Here is an 18,756-nt window from a genome sequence, read left to right as displayed (position 1 = left end):
AGAAAACGACGAGCATTCGGAGATTAAGCCCCGTTATGTCAATGCAATCAATGCAGTCTTGCATATCTGTAATCAATGACAAAGTCGACCCAGCGATACCAAGCTCAGTTCCAGTGAACATCTTAGCTTACGGCGGTCAGCCGAGTCGACAGCCGCCTTCAAGCGGTGCACTTTCTGCGGTGTGTCCGGGGACTTTCCCCTGAGCAAGTGGTGGAGAAACTAAGTTCTCAGCATGTAGCTCAGAGAGCAAGCCTTCTGAATGCCCGGATGACCAAAGCGCGGGCGGGTGAATAAATACCTCGTAGAAATATTGACATTTTAAATCAGGGTTTTACAACGTCAGTTAGTTTTGCGACTTAGATATTAAGACAAAGTACATGTATACATATTTATAAGACAATGACTTCAGTTTTTACCGAGAAACGATGAGTGAATGTGTTAAAAGACGTGGTTGGAACCCGAAATGAATTGTGGGAAATGTGGTAGCCGGCGAATACCTGTTTTGACTTCGTTCGTCAAACAAGCACATCCGTTGAAGTCAAAATAGAGGGAAAGCTTACAAACTTACGACCGTTTAAATATTAAGATATTTGCCTGTACAGTGTTCGAAACAAATAGGAAAAATGAGACCCAGTCACTTTTTAAAAAACCGCTGCACGGCTACAAAACGGTATGATACTACAAGATTGTAATTAAAGTAATTCGCAGACGAGCAGTATTTCCGTATCACGAGCACTTGGGCTCGTCTCTCCACCAATCATCTGGGGGAAGGTCTGGGACAGGAGCCAATCGCCGCCCTCGCGAGGTGTCACGTGATGCGTGTGAGCGAGTCAACAGAAAACATGATTCAGAGTGTAGTTGCAACAGGAGACGCTAAACGGCGCTGTTTCGCTACCGTCTCCAGTGGAAGTGACACGTTCCCCACTTGGAACGACACGCGGCTGGCAAGTTTTTGATTTATTGATTGAGACTTTTTAATTGCACAGTACAGTACATATTCCGTACAATTGACCACTAAATGGTAACACCCGAATAAGTTTTTCAACTTGTTTAAGTCGGGGTCCACGTTAATCAATTCATGGTAAGTGAATTTGATGTATGAGCTAGAGCAGTGTTTTTCAACCTTTTTTGAGCCAAGGCACATTTTTTTGCGTTGAAAAAATCCAGAGGCACACAACCAGCAGAAATCACTAAAAAAACGAAACTCAGTTGACAGTAAAAAGTCGTCGCAATTGTTGATATGATTTTAAATTATAACCAAGCATGCATCAATATAGCTCTTGTCTCAAAGTATCAATCAATTAATCAATGTTTATTTATATAGCCCTAAATCACAAGTGTCTCAAAGGGCTGCACAAGCCACAACGACATCCTCGGTACAAAGCCCACATAAGGGCAAGGAAAAACTCACCCCAGTGGGACGTCGATGTGAATGACTATGAGAAACCTTGGAGAGGACCGCATATGTGGGTAACCCCCCCGCCCCCTCTAGGGGAGACCGAAATCAATGGATGTCGAGTGGGTCTGACATAATATTGTGAGAGTCCAGTCCATAGTGGATCCAACATAATAGTAAGAGTCCAGTCCATAGTGGGGCCAGCAGGACACCATCCCGAGCGGAGACGGGTCAGCAGCGCAGAGATGTTCCCAGCCGATGCACAGGCGAGCGGTCCACCCCGGGTCCCGACTCTGGACAGCCAGCACTTCATCCATGGCCACCGGACCTGTGCCCCCCCCCCTCAAGGAAAAGGGGAGCAGAGGAGAAAAGAAAAGAAACGGCAGATCAACTGGTCTAACAGGGGGGCTATTTAAAGGCTAGAGTATACAAATGAGTTTTAAGATGGGACTTAAATGCTTCTACTGAGGTAGCATCTCTAATTGTTACCGGGAGGGCATTCCAGAGTACTGGAGCCCGAATAGAAAACGCTCTATAGCCCGCAGACTTTTTTTGGGCTCTCGGAATCACTAATAAGCCGGAGTTCTTTGAACGCAAATTTCTTGCCGGGACATATGGTACAATGCAATCGACAAGATAGGACGGAGCTAGACCGTGTAGTATTTTATACGTAAGTAGTAAAACCTTAAAGTCACATCTTAAGTGCACAGGAAGCCAGTGCAGGTGAGCCAGTATAGGCGTAATATGATCAAACTTTCTTGTTCTTGTCAAAAGTCTAGCAGCCGCATTTTGTACCAATTGTAGTCTTTTAATGCTAGACATAGGGAGACCCGAAAATAATACGTTACAGTAGTCGAGAGTAGATGTACTGTCACCACCTGTCACATCACGCCCTGACTTATTTTGTATTTTTTGCTGTTTTCCTGTGTGTAGTGTCTTGCGCTCCTATTTTTTGGGTATTTTCCTGTAGCAGTTTCATGTCTTCCTTGAGTGATATTTCCCGCATCTACTTTGTTTTAGCAATCAATAATATTTCAGTTGTTTCTATCCTTCTTTGTGAGGACATTGTTGGTTGTCATGTCATGTTCGGATGTACATTGTGGACGCCGTCTTTGCTCCACAGTAAGTCTTTGCTGTCGTCCAGCATTCTGTTTTTGTTGACTTTGTAGCTAGTTCAGTTTTAGTTTCGTTCTGCATAGCTTTCCCTATGCTTCAATGCCTTTTCTTAGGGGCACTCACCTTTTGTTTATTTTTGGTTTAAGCATTAGACACCTTTTTACCTGCATGCTGCCTCCCGCTGTTTCCAACACTTACAAAGCAATTAGCTACCGGCTGCCACCTACTGATATGGAAGTGTATTACACGGTTCCGCTGCTGAGCTTTAGACAGCACCGACACTCAACAACAACACATAATTTGCAGACTATAATTACTGGTTAGCAAAAAATATTATTAACCCAAATAGGTGAATTTAGATAATCTCCTGCTGTATCTCGTGGCACAGTGGTTGAAAAACACTGAGCTGGAGCACAACTTCAGAACTCAATTCAAACTACTCTCCTCCAATTTTTTTAGGTGATTGTACATATACGTATAGTGTATATTTATTCATTAACATTTAAACGCATGTTCTGGTTTATTACTTAAAAGAGTAGCGTAATTAATATGTCCATGTTCAGATTAGTACTAAGTTTCGTGCCATTCCATATGTGCTGGTATGGCAATAAAGTACTTGGAACAAACAATGTGGTATAAGTGTGGGGTTTAAACTGACAAAGGCACCAACAGTGGAGGCAAATAGACTTATGAGATATAATGAATCTCAGTAGAATGTGCCTGTGGATCTTGGTATGAGAACTAACACCATACAATGTATTTCCCTAAAGAGCCCCTACCCTCATATTTCCCTTCTCCCACCTATTATTTCTTTCCTGACTGCCATTTTTTTTCTCTCCACTCTTCAAAAAAACACCCCCTTTTTATTTCCACCCTCGACGTGCACCTCTCGCTTCCGAAGATACCCACATTCCCCAATGAGCACCACAAAGTCTGCTTTTCAATGAGCATGATGGGTTTATTTCACCTCTATTCCAAATTCCTCTACTCTCCCTCGGCTCACATTTCTACGTATTTCTTTACTTCATTTTTTAAAATTGCATTCTCTCTGATCATTCACTGACATGACTCCTGCAGGATATGTTGTATAACCTTCTGAAGAATGTTATCACCTTCTGCTAAACATTACAACATGCCCCAAAAAAGGTCCACATGCCATATCTACTCCACCCGAAGCTGGATGATGAAAGTAGGCCACGGAGCTCAATCGATAAGACAAATCAAAGGATTTCTATTCACAGGTAAATCATATATATTTATGAACATGTCGACAAGTTGAATTTCCTGTTGTCTTGCCACGCATCTGCGTGTGGTGCAATCAAGAAATGTAGGACTAATTAATTCTGCATACATTTCAATACACATTATGAATACTAAATACTTAAAGGTCTAGCTCCATTCTATCTTGCTGATTGTATTGTACCATATGTCCCAGCAAGAATTCTGCGTTCTAAGAATTCCGGTTTATTAGTGATTCCCAGAGCCCAAAAAAAAGTCTGCGGGCTATAGAGCGTTTTCTATTTGGGCTCCAGTACTCTGGAATGCCCTCCCGGTAACAGTTAGAGATGCTACCTCAGTAGAAGCATTTAAGTCCCATCTTAAAACTCATTTGTATACGCTAGCCTTTAAATAGACCCCCCTTTTAGACCAGTTGATCTGCCGTCTCTTTTCTGCTCTGCCCCCCTCTCCTGCGTGGAGATGTTATTAGGTGACCACAGGTGATGCGCGAGCTGTTTAAAGTCGGGACCCGGGGTAGACCACTCATCTGTGCATCAGTTGGGGACGTCTCTGCACTGCTGCAAAGTTTATTTATATAGCCCTTAATCATAAGTGTCTCAAATGGCTGCACAAGCCACAACGACATCCTCGGCTCAGATCCCACATCAGGGCAAGAAAAAACTCAACCCAATGTGCTAGTGGGACCATCCATTGCACCTCCAAGGTTTCTCATTGTATCCCATTGGGTTGAGTTTTTTCTTGTCCTGATGTGGGATCTAAGCCGAGGATGTCGTTGTGGCTTGTGCAGCCCTTTGAGACACTTGTGTTTAAGGACTATATAAATACACTTTGTTTGAAAACTTTGATTGATGAATACCCACAGATAGTATGCTGGCTTTTGACATTAATACTTTACTTAGGATTCAGTTAATACTTTAATACCAGGAGAAAGCTATGTATGCACTTCTTTCGGAAGTTTGCAAATAGTCCATTATGCATGAATGTCAACATTTTGTGCATGTCATTAATTTTATTGCATGCCAAAAAACAAACAGAACATCCACAGAAACAATTTCACATTCTTGATCAAATAAGAAATTAAAAAGCGTGACATATTTTCTCTATGATTTATACATCATGCACATACTGTAAACACGCATCACATTAAAGTAGTAGCAACCATCAAACTGTACATGGACTTATCTGAACTACTTTCATTGACGACTGTACACAATAGACTTGTATTCTCTAGTGTCATTACACAAAACACTTTCTGCATCCAAAATATAAACATCTACTTGAGTGTCCACTGGTTATAACACTGGCTTTTGAGTTTTACGTTATTTGGTTATTAAGGTGTTAATTGTCTGCTAATGTTGCTATATTTACAGTGAAACTCATTGAGAATACATTTGCAATCTACATATAATCTACCTGTTTGAACAATTAGGTCCACGTTTTTTTCCCTAAAGTGCAAGAGTGATAAAAGAGAATAAAGAGTTACATATGCATCATTATTGTCAGTAACGGTTTTTTTTGTCTAATCTCGAGGATGTTTTCATCCACCAGCAGAAAGAGGCTAGATAGCAATAATAGCACACAACATCACAAAGAGGACAAAACAAAATGAGGATAACTCATTATTATTAATATTGAAAAAAGGAGTTAAGTTGAACTTCTTATTTTAGCATGACATAAAATGACAAAGTAGTATCTATAAGAAATCATGCATTATTTTCAGTGTTTTGTGCTTCTAATAAATTAAGAGTAAGAGGTGTGCCCCGTCAATATTATTACTGTTCATCCTGATCGCTCAATTAAGTATTGCATTATCTTCTATTCAAGCTTGGTTTCATCATTTTATACATTGAAGCAAAGCTTTGCGACAAATATTCTGGCCAACATGCCTTGAGGAAAATGAGAATATCTTTAAGAAAAGAGCCACAAAAACAAATCCCATTTTCTCTTCCAATCTTTGCTGATCCAAAGCAGCTTTGCTCCGTCAGTTGTTGTTCATAATCCACCAGGAAGCTGTTTTAAAAAAAAAGTGAATGGTTATTGCGGTTACAATCAGGGGCGGTGTTAGGGGGTGGCTACCTGAGCTCAAACAAAATTGTACTTTTGGGAACTTTTCAGAAATAACGTGCAGTACCGCAGTCCAACAGAGAGGCAGCAGCTGCATTAAGTAGCCGACATACAGGAATGTCCAATTATTCAATCATTTTGGTCCAGAATTTTCTTTTTTTACTCGGGGGTATATCAGAGAAAACTTGTCCCTGACAGGGATATAATCTTGTTTGGGTGGTCTTCAGAAACACAAAAACTTCCAAAATATATTACAACTGTGTTGCTGCTCGGGACGGTTTTGGCCAAAAGACTCATTCTCAAAAACTGGAAAAGCCCATCTGCGCCCAACTTCAGGAACTGGCTAAATGAACTTGTGAATGTAATGACTCTTGAAAAAATAAGATTTATAAACTCTGCAAGTATGAATAAATGGGAACTAACCTGGAAACCTTTACTGACATTAATTGAATCATAACTTAGACATTTAAGGAAAAAAGAAAAAAAACAAGAAAAAACAAAAACTGCCATCTTTTTTGTAGTTGTATTCCTTTTTTATTATCTCTATTCATTTCTGTATTATTCCTACACTATTATTGTTTTTTTTGTTTTTGTTACTTCTGATATGGCTTTACCACGGTTTACCGTATTTTTCGGAGTATAAGTCGCACCGGAGTATAAGTCGCACCTGCCGAAAATGCATAATAAAAAAAGAAAAAAACATATATAAGTCGCACTGGAGCCCGTCCAAACTGTGAAAAAAACTGCGACTTATAGTCCGAAAAATACGGTACTTGCTTATTTATTTTTAAAAAAAATTTTGTGTGACTTTTTATTTTGTATTGTTTTGCATCTGATCAACTTCTGTGACTTTCCTTTTCTTTTTTAAGTGTGAACGATGGAGAGGTCCTCGAGAGGTGATCTTGGGATCACTTCCTGAGGATCCTTGATGCCGAGGAATGTTCATCCATTTTGCTATGGTCTGGATAGCCTGCTGATCCTGAGCCAGAGCGGGATGGATGGATATATATATATACAATCCATCCATCCATCCATCCATTTTCTACCGCTTATTCCCTTCAGGGTCGCGGGGGGTGCTGGAGCCTATCTCAGCTACAATCGGGCGGAAGGCGGGGTACACCCTGGACAAGTCACCACCTCATCGCAGGGCCAATACAGATAGACAGACAACATTCACACTCTCATTCACACACTAGGGCCAATTTTAGTGTTGCCAATCAACCTATCCCCAGGTGCATGTTTTTGGAAGTGGGAGGAAGCCGGAGTACCCGGAGAGAACCCACGCAGTCACAGGGAGAACATGCAAACTCCACACAGAAAGATCCCGAGCCCGGGATTGAACCCAAGACTACTCAGGACCTTCGTATTGTGAGGCAGCGCACTAACCCCTCTTCCACCGTGCTGCCCTATATATACAATATCTGGGTATTTTTTCTAATAATGTTTATACTGTAAACCTTGAGTTGTTAAAGTTTAAGTGCACCTCTCTCCTCAAGTGTGCATGTGAGTGTGTATGAGTGGATGTGTGATTGTATGTAGGCTTTGCATTAGCAAAGTATGACTGTTAAATGTGATTTTAACTGTAAAATTCAATAAAAATATTTGCAAAAAAAAAAAGTCTTGAATTTGAATTGTACTTTTGGGAACTTTTCAGTAGTAACGTGCAGTACCGCAGTCCAACAGAGAGGCAGCATCTGCATTAAGTAGCCGACATACAGCCCGAAGAAGCATTTCCGCAGCTGGATATTGGATATTAGGACTTTTTTTCAACAAAAGTACCGCAACAGTTTGACAACAACACCGGCTGTGATGAAACGTTTAATTATTCAGGTTTGTGAATCTTAATGAAAATTGCTTGATGCAACTCTGCTGGTTTTCTAAATGTTAGCTACTATTCGGAATGTGCCGATTGATTGGCCACCGATGTATGTACGTACCGTATTTTTTCGGACTATAAGTCACAGTTTTTTTCATAGTTTGGCCGGGGGTGCGACTTATACTCAGGAGCGACTTATGTGTGAAATGATTAACACATTACCGTAAAATATCAAATAATATTATTTAGCTCATTCACGTAAGAGACTAGACGTATAAGATTTCATGGGATTTAGTGATTAGGAGTGACAGATTGTTTCGTAAACGTATAGCATGTTCTATATGTTATAGTTATTTGAATGACTCTTACCATAATATGTTACGTTAACATACCAGGCACGTTCTCAGTTGGTTATTTATGCCTCATATAACGTACACTTATTCAGCCTGTTGTTCACTATTCTTTATTTATTTTAAATTGCCTTTCAAATGTCTATTCTTAGTGTTGGGTTTTATCAAATAAATTTCCCCCAAAAATGCAACATATATATGTTTTTTTCCTTCTTTATTATGCATTTTTGGCCGGTGCGACTTATACTCCGGAGCGACTTATACTCCAAAAAATACGGTATGTAAGTATGTGATTCCTCGTGATGGTCAGATGAAGCCTCATTAGGCAGTGAACCACTTGACCACTTTGGTTCGAGAAGTATGACTGGCTTTATTTCACTCTTACGTTTCACTTTGCGATGTGCAACGTTACAAGTGGGTCGACGATATTGGCTCCAAGAGTATTCTGGGTAAAATAGTCATCAACCCTCCACCAAAGTCATCCGTCACTTGTCAACAGAGTACAAGATAGGTGAGCATTTTTACGATGAAGGGCCCTTCATATTAACATAAAAGTGGAGCGGCAAAAATCAAAGAAAAGGAAACCAAGTTTAGAGGTGGTGTACGTTGTTTCCTACTGCTCCAAGCGGGGCGCGAACACTGGTTGCCGGCATGAGAGGCGAGCGTGCTGACTACAGCACAGAGTTTAAAAGGCCCGATGTTTGCCAATCCCAATGCTATTGCTACAAAAGTAACCAATGATCTAATGTGTCAGTTTTTTTTTTTTACCTGGGAGGAGCATAGTGGAGACAATCTCTGGCTCTTCCAGTGAGTCGATGATGCAGCGCTGGAACGTCTTACTGATGGTCGATTGCAGGAAGCTGTGAAAGGAAGACAACACACGTTAGTTACAGACAGTCTGCCCCTTGCTTCAAATCAAGGGATGACATTTTAAAATGTTTAATTGCTACCGAGTGATCTCACCTCATCCAGGAGAGGCGATCCTGCCAAAATTCATACATGATGAAGCAAGATCTGTCTGGTAAGTTCTGGACTGAAATGCTAAAGCAAGAGAAGAGGGCAGAGAGAAAAATAAAGGCCAGTGAAGGCTATAGCAAGACTGAAATCATTTAAAGTCAGATGTAGACAAAGGCACTGACTGCAGGTTGTCGTGTTGTCCAGTGCTGGCCTCTATGTAGATCTTCAGAGCTTGTTGAAAGTTCTCTACGTCTTGTTCCTTCACTGACATTTGTCTTTGAACCAGAAGAATGTTCTAGACAGGCAGCAAGAGAAACAAACATATTGTTATTACTTAACTCCCCTTGAACCGGCTGACTGACATTGTATTTCGCATTGTGTATGGTTCTAGGCTGTGATTTAGGGGTTTGGCTATAGGAGGCAGTGGTGTTTGCCTGCTGGTCAGAGCCTGCTCAAAAGAGAAGAAGAGTTGCCAAGCTGCATTGAAGTGTGGAGTATGAATAACTAATAGAGATGCGCGGATAGGCAATTATTTCATCCGCAACCGCATCACAAAAGTCGTCAACCATCCGCCATCCACCCGAACCAACGTTTTATCAAAACCACACCCGCCCGCCATCCGCCCGTTGTTATATATCTAATATAGACGATGCAAGGCATTAGTGAGGTTATAAAGCTTTTGCCTGTTAAAGAAAGGAGACTGATCCAATGTAGCAGAGACATTCAATGCGTGCCACGCATTAATATCTCTTGGCCACGCATTAGTGGCTAAGAGATATTAATGCGTGATAATATTATTTATCATTATTATAATATTATTGTCATTTCCATTAAGAAAGTGTTGACTATTGTTGCCAATGCCCTCAGATCAGGAGTGCGTTCCTCACACTTTGTGTGCGCAGTTGCAGCAAGCAGAACGAGGCTTTTAAGAAGTTAAAAAAATGTTTTAGAAAGACTAGGCCGATATTTTCGTTAGGTAAAAAAAATGTTCTGAATTTATTTCAATGAATATTAACTTGTTAACGTTATAATGCTCAAATAGGGACGAGGGCGGGGTGCACAGTGAAGCAGTGAACAATTTCGCGACAAAGATGAACCTTTATTGATTGATCTGCAGCCATGACAAAATATCAGACAATCTCCATTGTCAACAACAGGCAGGAAAATAAAGATAAACACATAGCCTATGTTGTAGGCATAGGCATATAGGCTCATACGTTTTTAAGTTGAAATAAAAAAAATAAATAAAAAATGTGCCTCATAAGCTTTAGGCTGTCAATCACGCGCACAAACTTAAATTATACAATAACATATGTATGTCATCTCTATTTAAACAAAAATAAATAAAATAAATAATAATAATAAATTACCTGCAACTTATTGGCCAAGGCAAATAGCTGAAGGGGGGAAATCAAACCCATCAGACTGCACTTTATCATCAAACTTGAATTATAATGAAAATAGACGATTGCGACAAACAAAGCAGGCTAAATAGCCTTACATTGTCGCCAATCGGAGATGCGCTTCACTTGAAAGCGAGGCCAAATAATTATTCACACATAGTAGTATATCTCGAATAGAAAAAAAACACAATAAACAACGCAATTGCCTTAATTCCTTTGCATTGTAGTGCGCCCAAACAACAAGTAACCATCAAAATTATTTAGCTGACCGAACTCAATATAGGTTATACATGGGCTTATTTGGTATAGCCTATAGGTAACGTAGACTAATTCGTTTAACATATCCAACCGTATGTCTACTTACTTTTTTTTTTGTTAGCACTATGCAGGAATAAAATGGCATCTACAGTGCCAGGATTCATGCGAGAGCGCCTGGCCTCTAAAATGCGCCCTGCTGCGCTGAAGGAGCGCTCACTTGCGCCACTTGTTGCTGGGACGCGGTGCCATCTTTTTCTTTTTTTCTTCTTCTTCTGTTGTGTTGTGCTGCAGTGCCTGATGAATAATTGACTGTTTCAAAGAGTGCTGCTCGTTTTTTGTATGTGGGTAACAACATTTAACTATGTATATATATTTCCGAATTGGCTCAACCGCCAACCGCCCGCATCTATTTAAAATCTATTTTTACCCGCCCGACCCGCGGTTTATCCGCGGACTCCGCGGTTGTGTACGCAAACCGCGCATCTCTAGTAACTAATATGTATAGGCGCACGATAATTATCAGGCCGATATTAGGAATTATCACGTCACATCGATAAATCCGATAACATTAAAAATAGATCAAAAATGAAGAAAAAAAATGCTCCAATTAGGCAAGATTACCAATATTGTGCCATAGGTGGTTTAAGGTGAACAAATCAAGCGCTTCTACCTCGTAGGATGTCCTAACTTTCCTTAAGCTCACTGACCTCACAGTTTAAACAAACATGGCGTCGGTTGTGCGGAACATTTTTACTAGGGATGTACTGTAAATCATTCAACAACTGGCGATTTGATTCTAATTCTTGGGGTGACGATTCAATTCAGAATCCATTCTCTATTCAACACGATTCTCGATTCAAACCGATTCTTGCAATATGTTTGGTGAACATATTATTAATCAAATCTTTTCAAAAAGTTAAAAGTTACACTAACTAATTTTGGCTGTTGACACGGCTGGTAAGCGCAGAGATAGCCTAAAAAAATATTTGCAAAAAATTGCAAATGAGCTAATATTTGCAAAAAATAACAAAGTTTTCCAGTTCGAACGTTAAGTATCTTGTCTTTGCAGTCTGTTCGATTGAATATAGGTGGAAAAGGATTTGCAAATCATTGCATTATGTTTGATTTACGATTTACACAACGTGCCAACTTCTTTGGTTTTGGGGTTTGTAATACAACACATGCTGACATATACGGAACAATTGTATTCATGTCGAGGAAAGCGGTCAACCATGCACAGTATTTCAAGCAGGCAATTTTTAATAATCGGAACAACAACATGAGGGTTATCGGGGTCAAGGCTTGATGAGTTGTTCAACATAGACAGGTAGGCGACATGAGCGGGATCGACTTCAGCGGTGGACGATACATCAGATCTATTTTAATGAATACATAATAATTACCATATATTGTTACTTGACTCACCGATTTATACGTCCCTGCCAGTGTGTCTTCTTTGAGAGGTTCCAAATGTGGACTCTGAGAAGGCAGAGATATTTGAGTCAAAGTATGATCTATCAACACATCCAAGCACAAGGAGGATATGGCCAAATGTATATTAAACGTTAGAGCTGTGGCTATAATAAACTCCTGTCTGCATAAAGAAGATAAAGAAATGTCATTACGGGAGTCTTAGCATGGGAGCCAATTTCCTCCTGATCCAGACAGATATCTATCCTGGGAGAAGGTGTCAATTTTGAGTGCATATGTTTGAAGCTAGAAGATACTTTGCAAGGTATTTCTGCAACTTGTGATTGGCAGACAGCATAAAACCCCCCACAAAAACCTTTCTTTGTTGTTTTAGAAATAAAAATAAAAACTGTGGCACTGTGGTTCTCTCTTTTGATTAATTTCTTGTACCCTGTAATTTAATTAATTATATTAGTATATATTTCCTATGCATTTCATATTTAATACAGAGTGATTGATTTTCACTGTGTCTACTCAACTGCAGCGAGTAACACGTGTGTATTTGAAGGTCTATTATTAAAATCATTAGTAGCACCAACAGGGATGGTAAAAGTATTCTATTAGGTAAATTCAAGTCTCTTCTTTCTGCCAACTCTCCTTCCCCCTTTACTGCTGTGTGTGGCAGTGGAGTTCTCCAAATGAGTTAACGACGAGAAGGGGTGTAACAGTATTGTAGATACCGCTGTATTTCGGTTTCAAAGTCTTCACAATAATGCCGTGACGGTATCAAACAAAAATTTGCTTGAAACAGTGAATGTTCCTTTACAATTATCTGCACTTAAAAATACATGTTTGTAGCAAAATATATGATTAGAACATTTTAGCATTATGTTTGTGTTCAATTACAGTAAGTGTGTTTATCCTAAACATTCCTGCTACTTCATTTTACACACTAAAATATTTTTCAATCTTTTTTGGACATATATCACTATAATATCATACCTTGGCCTTAATACTGATACTGTTACATCCCTACTAATTAGGGATGGGTACCATTCACTTTTGAATCCATACTGTACCAATTCCAAGAATCTGGAAATCAATACTCAACTGTACCAATTGCCGGTACTTTTGTGTTTATTCAAATGTGTTGATAAATTACTTAATTGTTCCCAATTTTTGGTATTTTAGCTGTGCTGTCCAGTTTTTATATTGCATTTCTGTGTCTCATTTGCAGATGCTGTACTGTATTTTATAGTAGACTTTGCATGCAGTTACAATTCCAAGGCGTTAGATGGCAGTAGTGTGCTTTTGACCATATTGTTTTTCCTTTTTGGCATGGAAAAAATGTCAAACTATCTAGAGGCAGTCCAGCTGTGTCCGCTGTGAGTCATTGGCTGCTTGTTTCCCGGCAAAGTGCTTGAGGCTGCAACTGGACGTGACCGCACAGGCAACAAAAAGGTATCGAAATATGGCACCGTTTGATTTTGTGTGAATCGGTACCAGGTAGTACCGCCAAGTACCAAATTTGGTACCTATCTCGAATACTAATATCTTATTGTGCTAGAGTGGAGTCCATTCAATCTGCCCAGTAACATGTGATCATGACAAGGATTAGCAGTACTGTTTAACTGCATTGCACCCCCAACTCAGCTAAATTTGATTTATTTTGTGAGTTCTATAGTGAATAACATTGTCTGTGTAGTTCAGTGCATCGTTGCTGAAAGGACATAATAATATTGATTCCATACCAACCTCACAGTCCAGCTTATCTATGAGATGCTCCAACTGGTCAACCTGGGAGCCCCAATGGTAGTCTGACTCCACGCTGACCCCTGAAACACAACATCAACATGATTCTTAGTCTAACGTCACCCTTAAATACAACACATTGTCCTAGTGGATGGAACACACCTGTGGTCAGCATGCCAGAGTAAGGGTCCGTCGGGGAGAGACACATGTTCTTCTGGATGCGTCGGCCCGGACGTTTGGTCACCCTCTGGATGGGCAGGTCCTCTGGCTTCTTCACTGTCCTCCTGCCAGTGCAGCCTTGGTCGTGCACGGCCTCCATCGCACAGTCCAGTGATGACTGCAGGGACTGCAGCTGGGTGGAGGTCTCCCTGAGCAGGAAGCGTGTCACAAACTGACCCAGCACTGAGGAGCCCTGATACTCCTGCATGGTAGGAGAAAAAAATGAAGAAATATACAGATATACAACATTGTTCTTATGCATCATGAGTGTTTTTTAGTTGTATTTAACAACTCTATATTGTCGAGTGTTCCTCCGGGTGAAACCGATCTTCACTGTTCACTCAAACAAACAAATAAATCCAAGCATCCTCTTAAGCTCTCGACTTAAAAACGAATGAACGAGACAAAAAACATAAAATCTTATAGCAGCAGTCCTTCACTGTGACGACAAAGGAGCTACGACACCTCAGCCAATGTTTCCTTTTTTATCTCGGGGGACATTCTACTCCATTTATTGCATCGTTTTTGTGTTTTCCTGCACTATAAAAGCTTCTAGACCAGGAATTCTTGTGAGAGTGTAAGCCACATTGCAACACACAATACTAGAGGCTATTACACGCTACCATTGGGGCATTTAACAGTACTTTTCAGAACAAAACAAAACACAAACTTTAAACGTAATAGCAAAATGAATTAAAGGGGTACTATACTTTTTAATTTTTATTTTGCCCATCGTTCACAATCTTAATGAGAGACATAAGGTTTTCTTTTTTCCATTGTGATTTGTAAAAATCGGCTCGTTCTTGGTGGCTGGCATTGAAGTTAATGGGAGCAATATATACTGCCGCTAAATTACTTTAAAAATGTATCCAAAAAGCGCCAACAATACACCATAACTAAACTGTAGCGAGATTGTTATTGTAATAGCGAACACTGAGGAACTCTTTTTCTAGTGTACTAAGACATTGTCTTAGAATGACATGCTAAGGCATTCGCCGTAAGTTTGGTCAAGCTGGCCGGGGAAGTTTTTTCAAGTTGACTTTGGGTAAGCACACTATATATGTACGCATAGCTTGGCTCCAAGTTCCACATTTACACAGTAAAATCTCGCCAACCTTACTCTTTCGGCTTCCGTCTGCTCCAACGTTTCACCCCAAGTTAGTGCTCCTTTCTATAAGCAGCAGTTCATCCTCCATGTATTCAGCTTCAAAAAGATAAGGTTGTGAATCCTCATTTGTCCAAAAATAGTAATCTTTGTTGTCTGTTACCAAGTCTGCTATGTTTACAACACACTCTCATTTGTTTCCAGAAGTAAAACCACCTATTTGTTGCCGAAAGTCAGAAGTGCGCTGCTGTGGAAACGGAAATAAAAGCGCTGAGGAAAGAAGTTCAGATAATGCATAAAATGACCAAGATACGGTAAATACTGAACATATGACATATTGTTATGAACGTGTCTGTTACTACATTATATATAGACTTGCAACGTGTATATAAAATGTTGATGGAGGATTTTGAAGTTGTTTTAGGGCTTTGAAGGCTACAATGGTGACTCCAATTAGCCACATTTTGCGAGTGTCCTTATCATCTTTAAAATTCTAAAAAATAAAAAAAAGACGTGTGTTCTTGACTTTCATAATGATTGTGAACGATAGGCAACATTTTTTTAAAAGTGCAGTTCCCCTTTTAGTGTTAATATTACATAAAAATTTAACAGGAAGGTAATTCTATTATAAGAAAACAAATCCTGAAATCTATACAAAATAAAAACATAATATATTTTTAATTACAAGAATAATGTTGACACAATGTTGCAATCAATAAGTTTACATGTACATTAAGGTGAGGATTACTGAAAATAACAATTATACTTATATTATACAAAATGAAACGAGTAAACGTCGTAATATTACAAAACACAATTCAAATCAAATCAAAATTACAACAATAATGTTGTAATATTACCATATAAAAACCTGAATAATAGATAACAAGTAGAAAAAAATTAAACAAGTAGAAAAAAAACCTAATTTACAAGATTAAAAATGTACAAGAATAAACCTTGCAATACAAGTCAGTCAGCCGGTTCAGGGGGAGTTAGGAAATAATAATGTTCGGAGGGGGAAACCGACTACCGTAGTATTCTTCTGGTAACCATCAGACTTTTTTGTAGAAATATTTGACTTTATTCTCGTAGTACTGAGAAAAAGACTTTTGTTAAATATTCTTCTAACATAACATTTTTTTTTTAGTACGTCGACATTAATCTCATAATATTATCACTCCATCCATACATCCATGCAACACACATAGACAAGCAACATTTATCAATAATATGACAATATAATTGTAATGTTATATACAGTACATAAATATATATACATATATATATATATATATTACAAAATACAACTTTATTCTTGTAACATTCAGACTATTTCATAGAAATATTTGACGTTATTTTTTTTTCATTACAACTTTTTCTTGAGAAAAACTACTTTATTTATTGTTAAATGTGTATTTACTTCTGTAACATTAAGACTTCTATCTTTTAGTACTGTACTTCGACTTTATTGTCATATAATTATGACTCGTACAAACACAACTATTTATTATTACAATATTATTGTAAGATTATGGCTTTTTAAAATCAATATATTACAACGTTATTTAACATTTTTATTTTTTAGAAAATACAATTTTATTCCTGTAACATTAATGCATAACTGCATTTGTTTTCACTAGATAACATTTTTCTTCTTTGCCGAGTGCTGCAGGATCTGGGTAAACACAGATGCTGTGTGCCTGGTTTGAATAAAACGAGAGAGGATAAAAAAAATGTGGAGGTCATGTGACGTCAGAGGAGTCTGTGTGCCGTGTGCTTTGTCAGTTTGTGTTAATGTCATTGATGCTGCACGACTGGACTTTATTGTTCATCTTACCAGCACAGGAAACACAAAGTAAGTCCCTGCACATTGTAGGGAAAATATCAGTGCCCACATTCATCTCCATATTAACAGTCTATTCATTATTCCCTTCAGTTTGCCGCTGACAAACAAGGGGCCAGTAGGTGAGGAAGACAAGAAGGAAGACACTCTATCAATTTTGTCTCAGAGGAAGTTGTTATAGGTTGAGCTCCATTTGCAAATGTGGAAAACAACGCGAATAAAGCTATTAGGCTCCAGATGCGGGCTCTTTAATCCTCTCTACGTCTCATGAAATATACACAAATGGCAGCAGTCACAATGGTCCAATTAGCACATTCCACATTTTAAGGCTGATGAAGGTTGTGTCTCTGTAAATGTTGTAGAGCAGGATATAAGAAGAATGGCAAAATACACAAAATAGGTAAAAGAAAAAAATATTTAACCTTATTGGGATGAGACGGATGACATTTTTACTCAGTGAGTCCGTGAAGAAGCAAAATCAATATAATGACAAATGGGCTGTGTCAATAATCCCCGTGTGAGTATAAAATATAACAGCAATAACATATAACGGGCTGCCAGAAGAAGTTTTGTTTACATGTTACACTGATTTATACTTAAATAAGCAAACATGATGAAGTCTTTCCATATTTCTTAAACGCTAACATATAGAGTAATACCTAAAATGTATGTTTTTATTGATTCATCTGCCATCATCAGATTAAAGTAACAATAAGGAGTTCATTGTTTTCCCACCTGCTGTGGTAAAGGCTGGACAAATGGACAGAGGTTAAAAGATCTATAGCGTCCAGATGTATTTTTTGCTCCTGAAAATTAATCCGGCACTCATTTTCCATATTATCAATTAGTTTTTGAACAATGGGTAGAAAACTAACTGTATCCGGAATGCCCCCTTTCCATCGCCAGACTCAATATGCTTGGTGTGACGTCATCTATAGAATTGGAGCCAATTTCCCCTTATAGATTTTCTGTTTTGGCTCTTGGGAAAGTCGGTCACACTCCTTCCCATCGCCGTATCTGCCCTACATGCCTCTTTGTCTCATCCTGTCTTGTTTACCTTTCTAGTTGCCTCTTTTTGCACTGCTCTCAAAAATCTAAACAATGGTATTGATCAACTGACCTATCAACAAATTTGACTTCAGGTTCAGAGGAACCTGTCTGTCCTGTCCGAACGGTTGTTGCTGGACACACAACGGACTCTTGGGATAAGAGGAGTTCCCCAAAGACCGTCTGCCCTGCAGGATGAATTTGAGGACCAGAAATAGACAGAGTAAAAAGTGTGTTTTTACTCGCTCAAACACAACCATACAAATCTTGAGTGTTTTCCCCGGTTGTGACATGACAAGGTCGTTGCTTCAAGACTCCCCTCGAGGACAGTGCAGCGAACGTGAAACAAACTCCTTCCCTGTCAACAACACCCAGAAAGATAAACTCTGTTCCTTTGCCACAGCATGCAGAGTGAATCCAGGCCTACAGACTTAACACACACCATGGACCATGGCTACATATACACAAATTGCCATTTTGGAACTTCCATAGCCTGTGTTTCCTCATGCTCTTTCAGCTTTCCCTTGGGGAAAACATCACTAGAAGAGGACATAAAATAGTATCAAACCAAACGTTTTTTTTTCTCTCGTTGATGAGTGCGGGTCTGCTCTTCTTTCTCAATTTTTCCTCAGGTTTGGACTCCGTCTTTCTCCTGTCAAGAGGGCTCCTGATTTTCGGGATCGCATTTGAGTCTTTTACATTTTTTCCATCCAAACTCAGACCAAAACCCTTCTTCTTACACTCTTCTTGCTTAGTACGACACCGTTTGCATGAGTCAATT

At 39.2% G+C, this 18,756-nt stretch overlaps 1 protein-coding gene across 1 annotated transcript in view; it reads right to left on the bottom strand.

The window, feature by feature from the left end:
• Positions 1–4,605: 4,605 nt before the first annotated feature.
• Positions 4,606–18,756, bottom strand: part of LOC133616725 (N-terminal EF-hand calcium-binding protein 1-like) — a 49,211-nt gene continuing 35,060 nt past the window's right edge. Inside the window, exons 7-13 of the mRNA XM_061976308.2 lie at positions 13,924–14,182; positions 13,765–13,844; positions 12,025–12,078; positions 9,121–9,233; positions 8,945–9,022; positions 8,750–8,841; positions 4,606–5,761 (exon numbers count right to left, since the gene is read on the bottom strand). Coding sequence (XP_061832292.1) covers positions 5,733–5,761; positions 8,750–8,841; positions 8,945–9,022; positions 9,121–9,233; positions 12,025–12,078; positions 13,765–13,844; positions 13,924–14,182 — 705 coding nt within the window. The 3' untranslated portion in view covers positions 4,606–5,732. The remainder of the gene's footprint in view (positions 5,762–8,749; positions 8,842–8,944; positions 9,023–9,120; positions 9,234–12,024; positions 12,079–13,764; positions 13,845–13,923; positions 14,183–18,756) is intronic.

Source organism: Nerophis lumbriciformis, linkage group LG01, assembly GCF_033978685.3.
Source record: "Nerophis lumbriciformis linkage group LG01, RoL_Nlum_v2.1, whole genome shotgun sequence".
Taxonomy (NCBI): domain Eukaryota; kingdom Metazoa; phylum Chordata; class Actinopteri; order Syngnathiformes; family Syngnathidae; genus Nerophis; species Nerophis lumbriciformis.
This window is presented reverse-complemented; position numbering and strand designations above follow the sequence as displayed.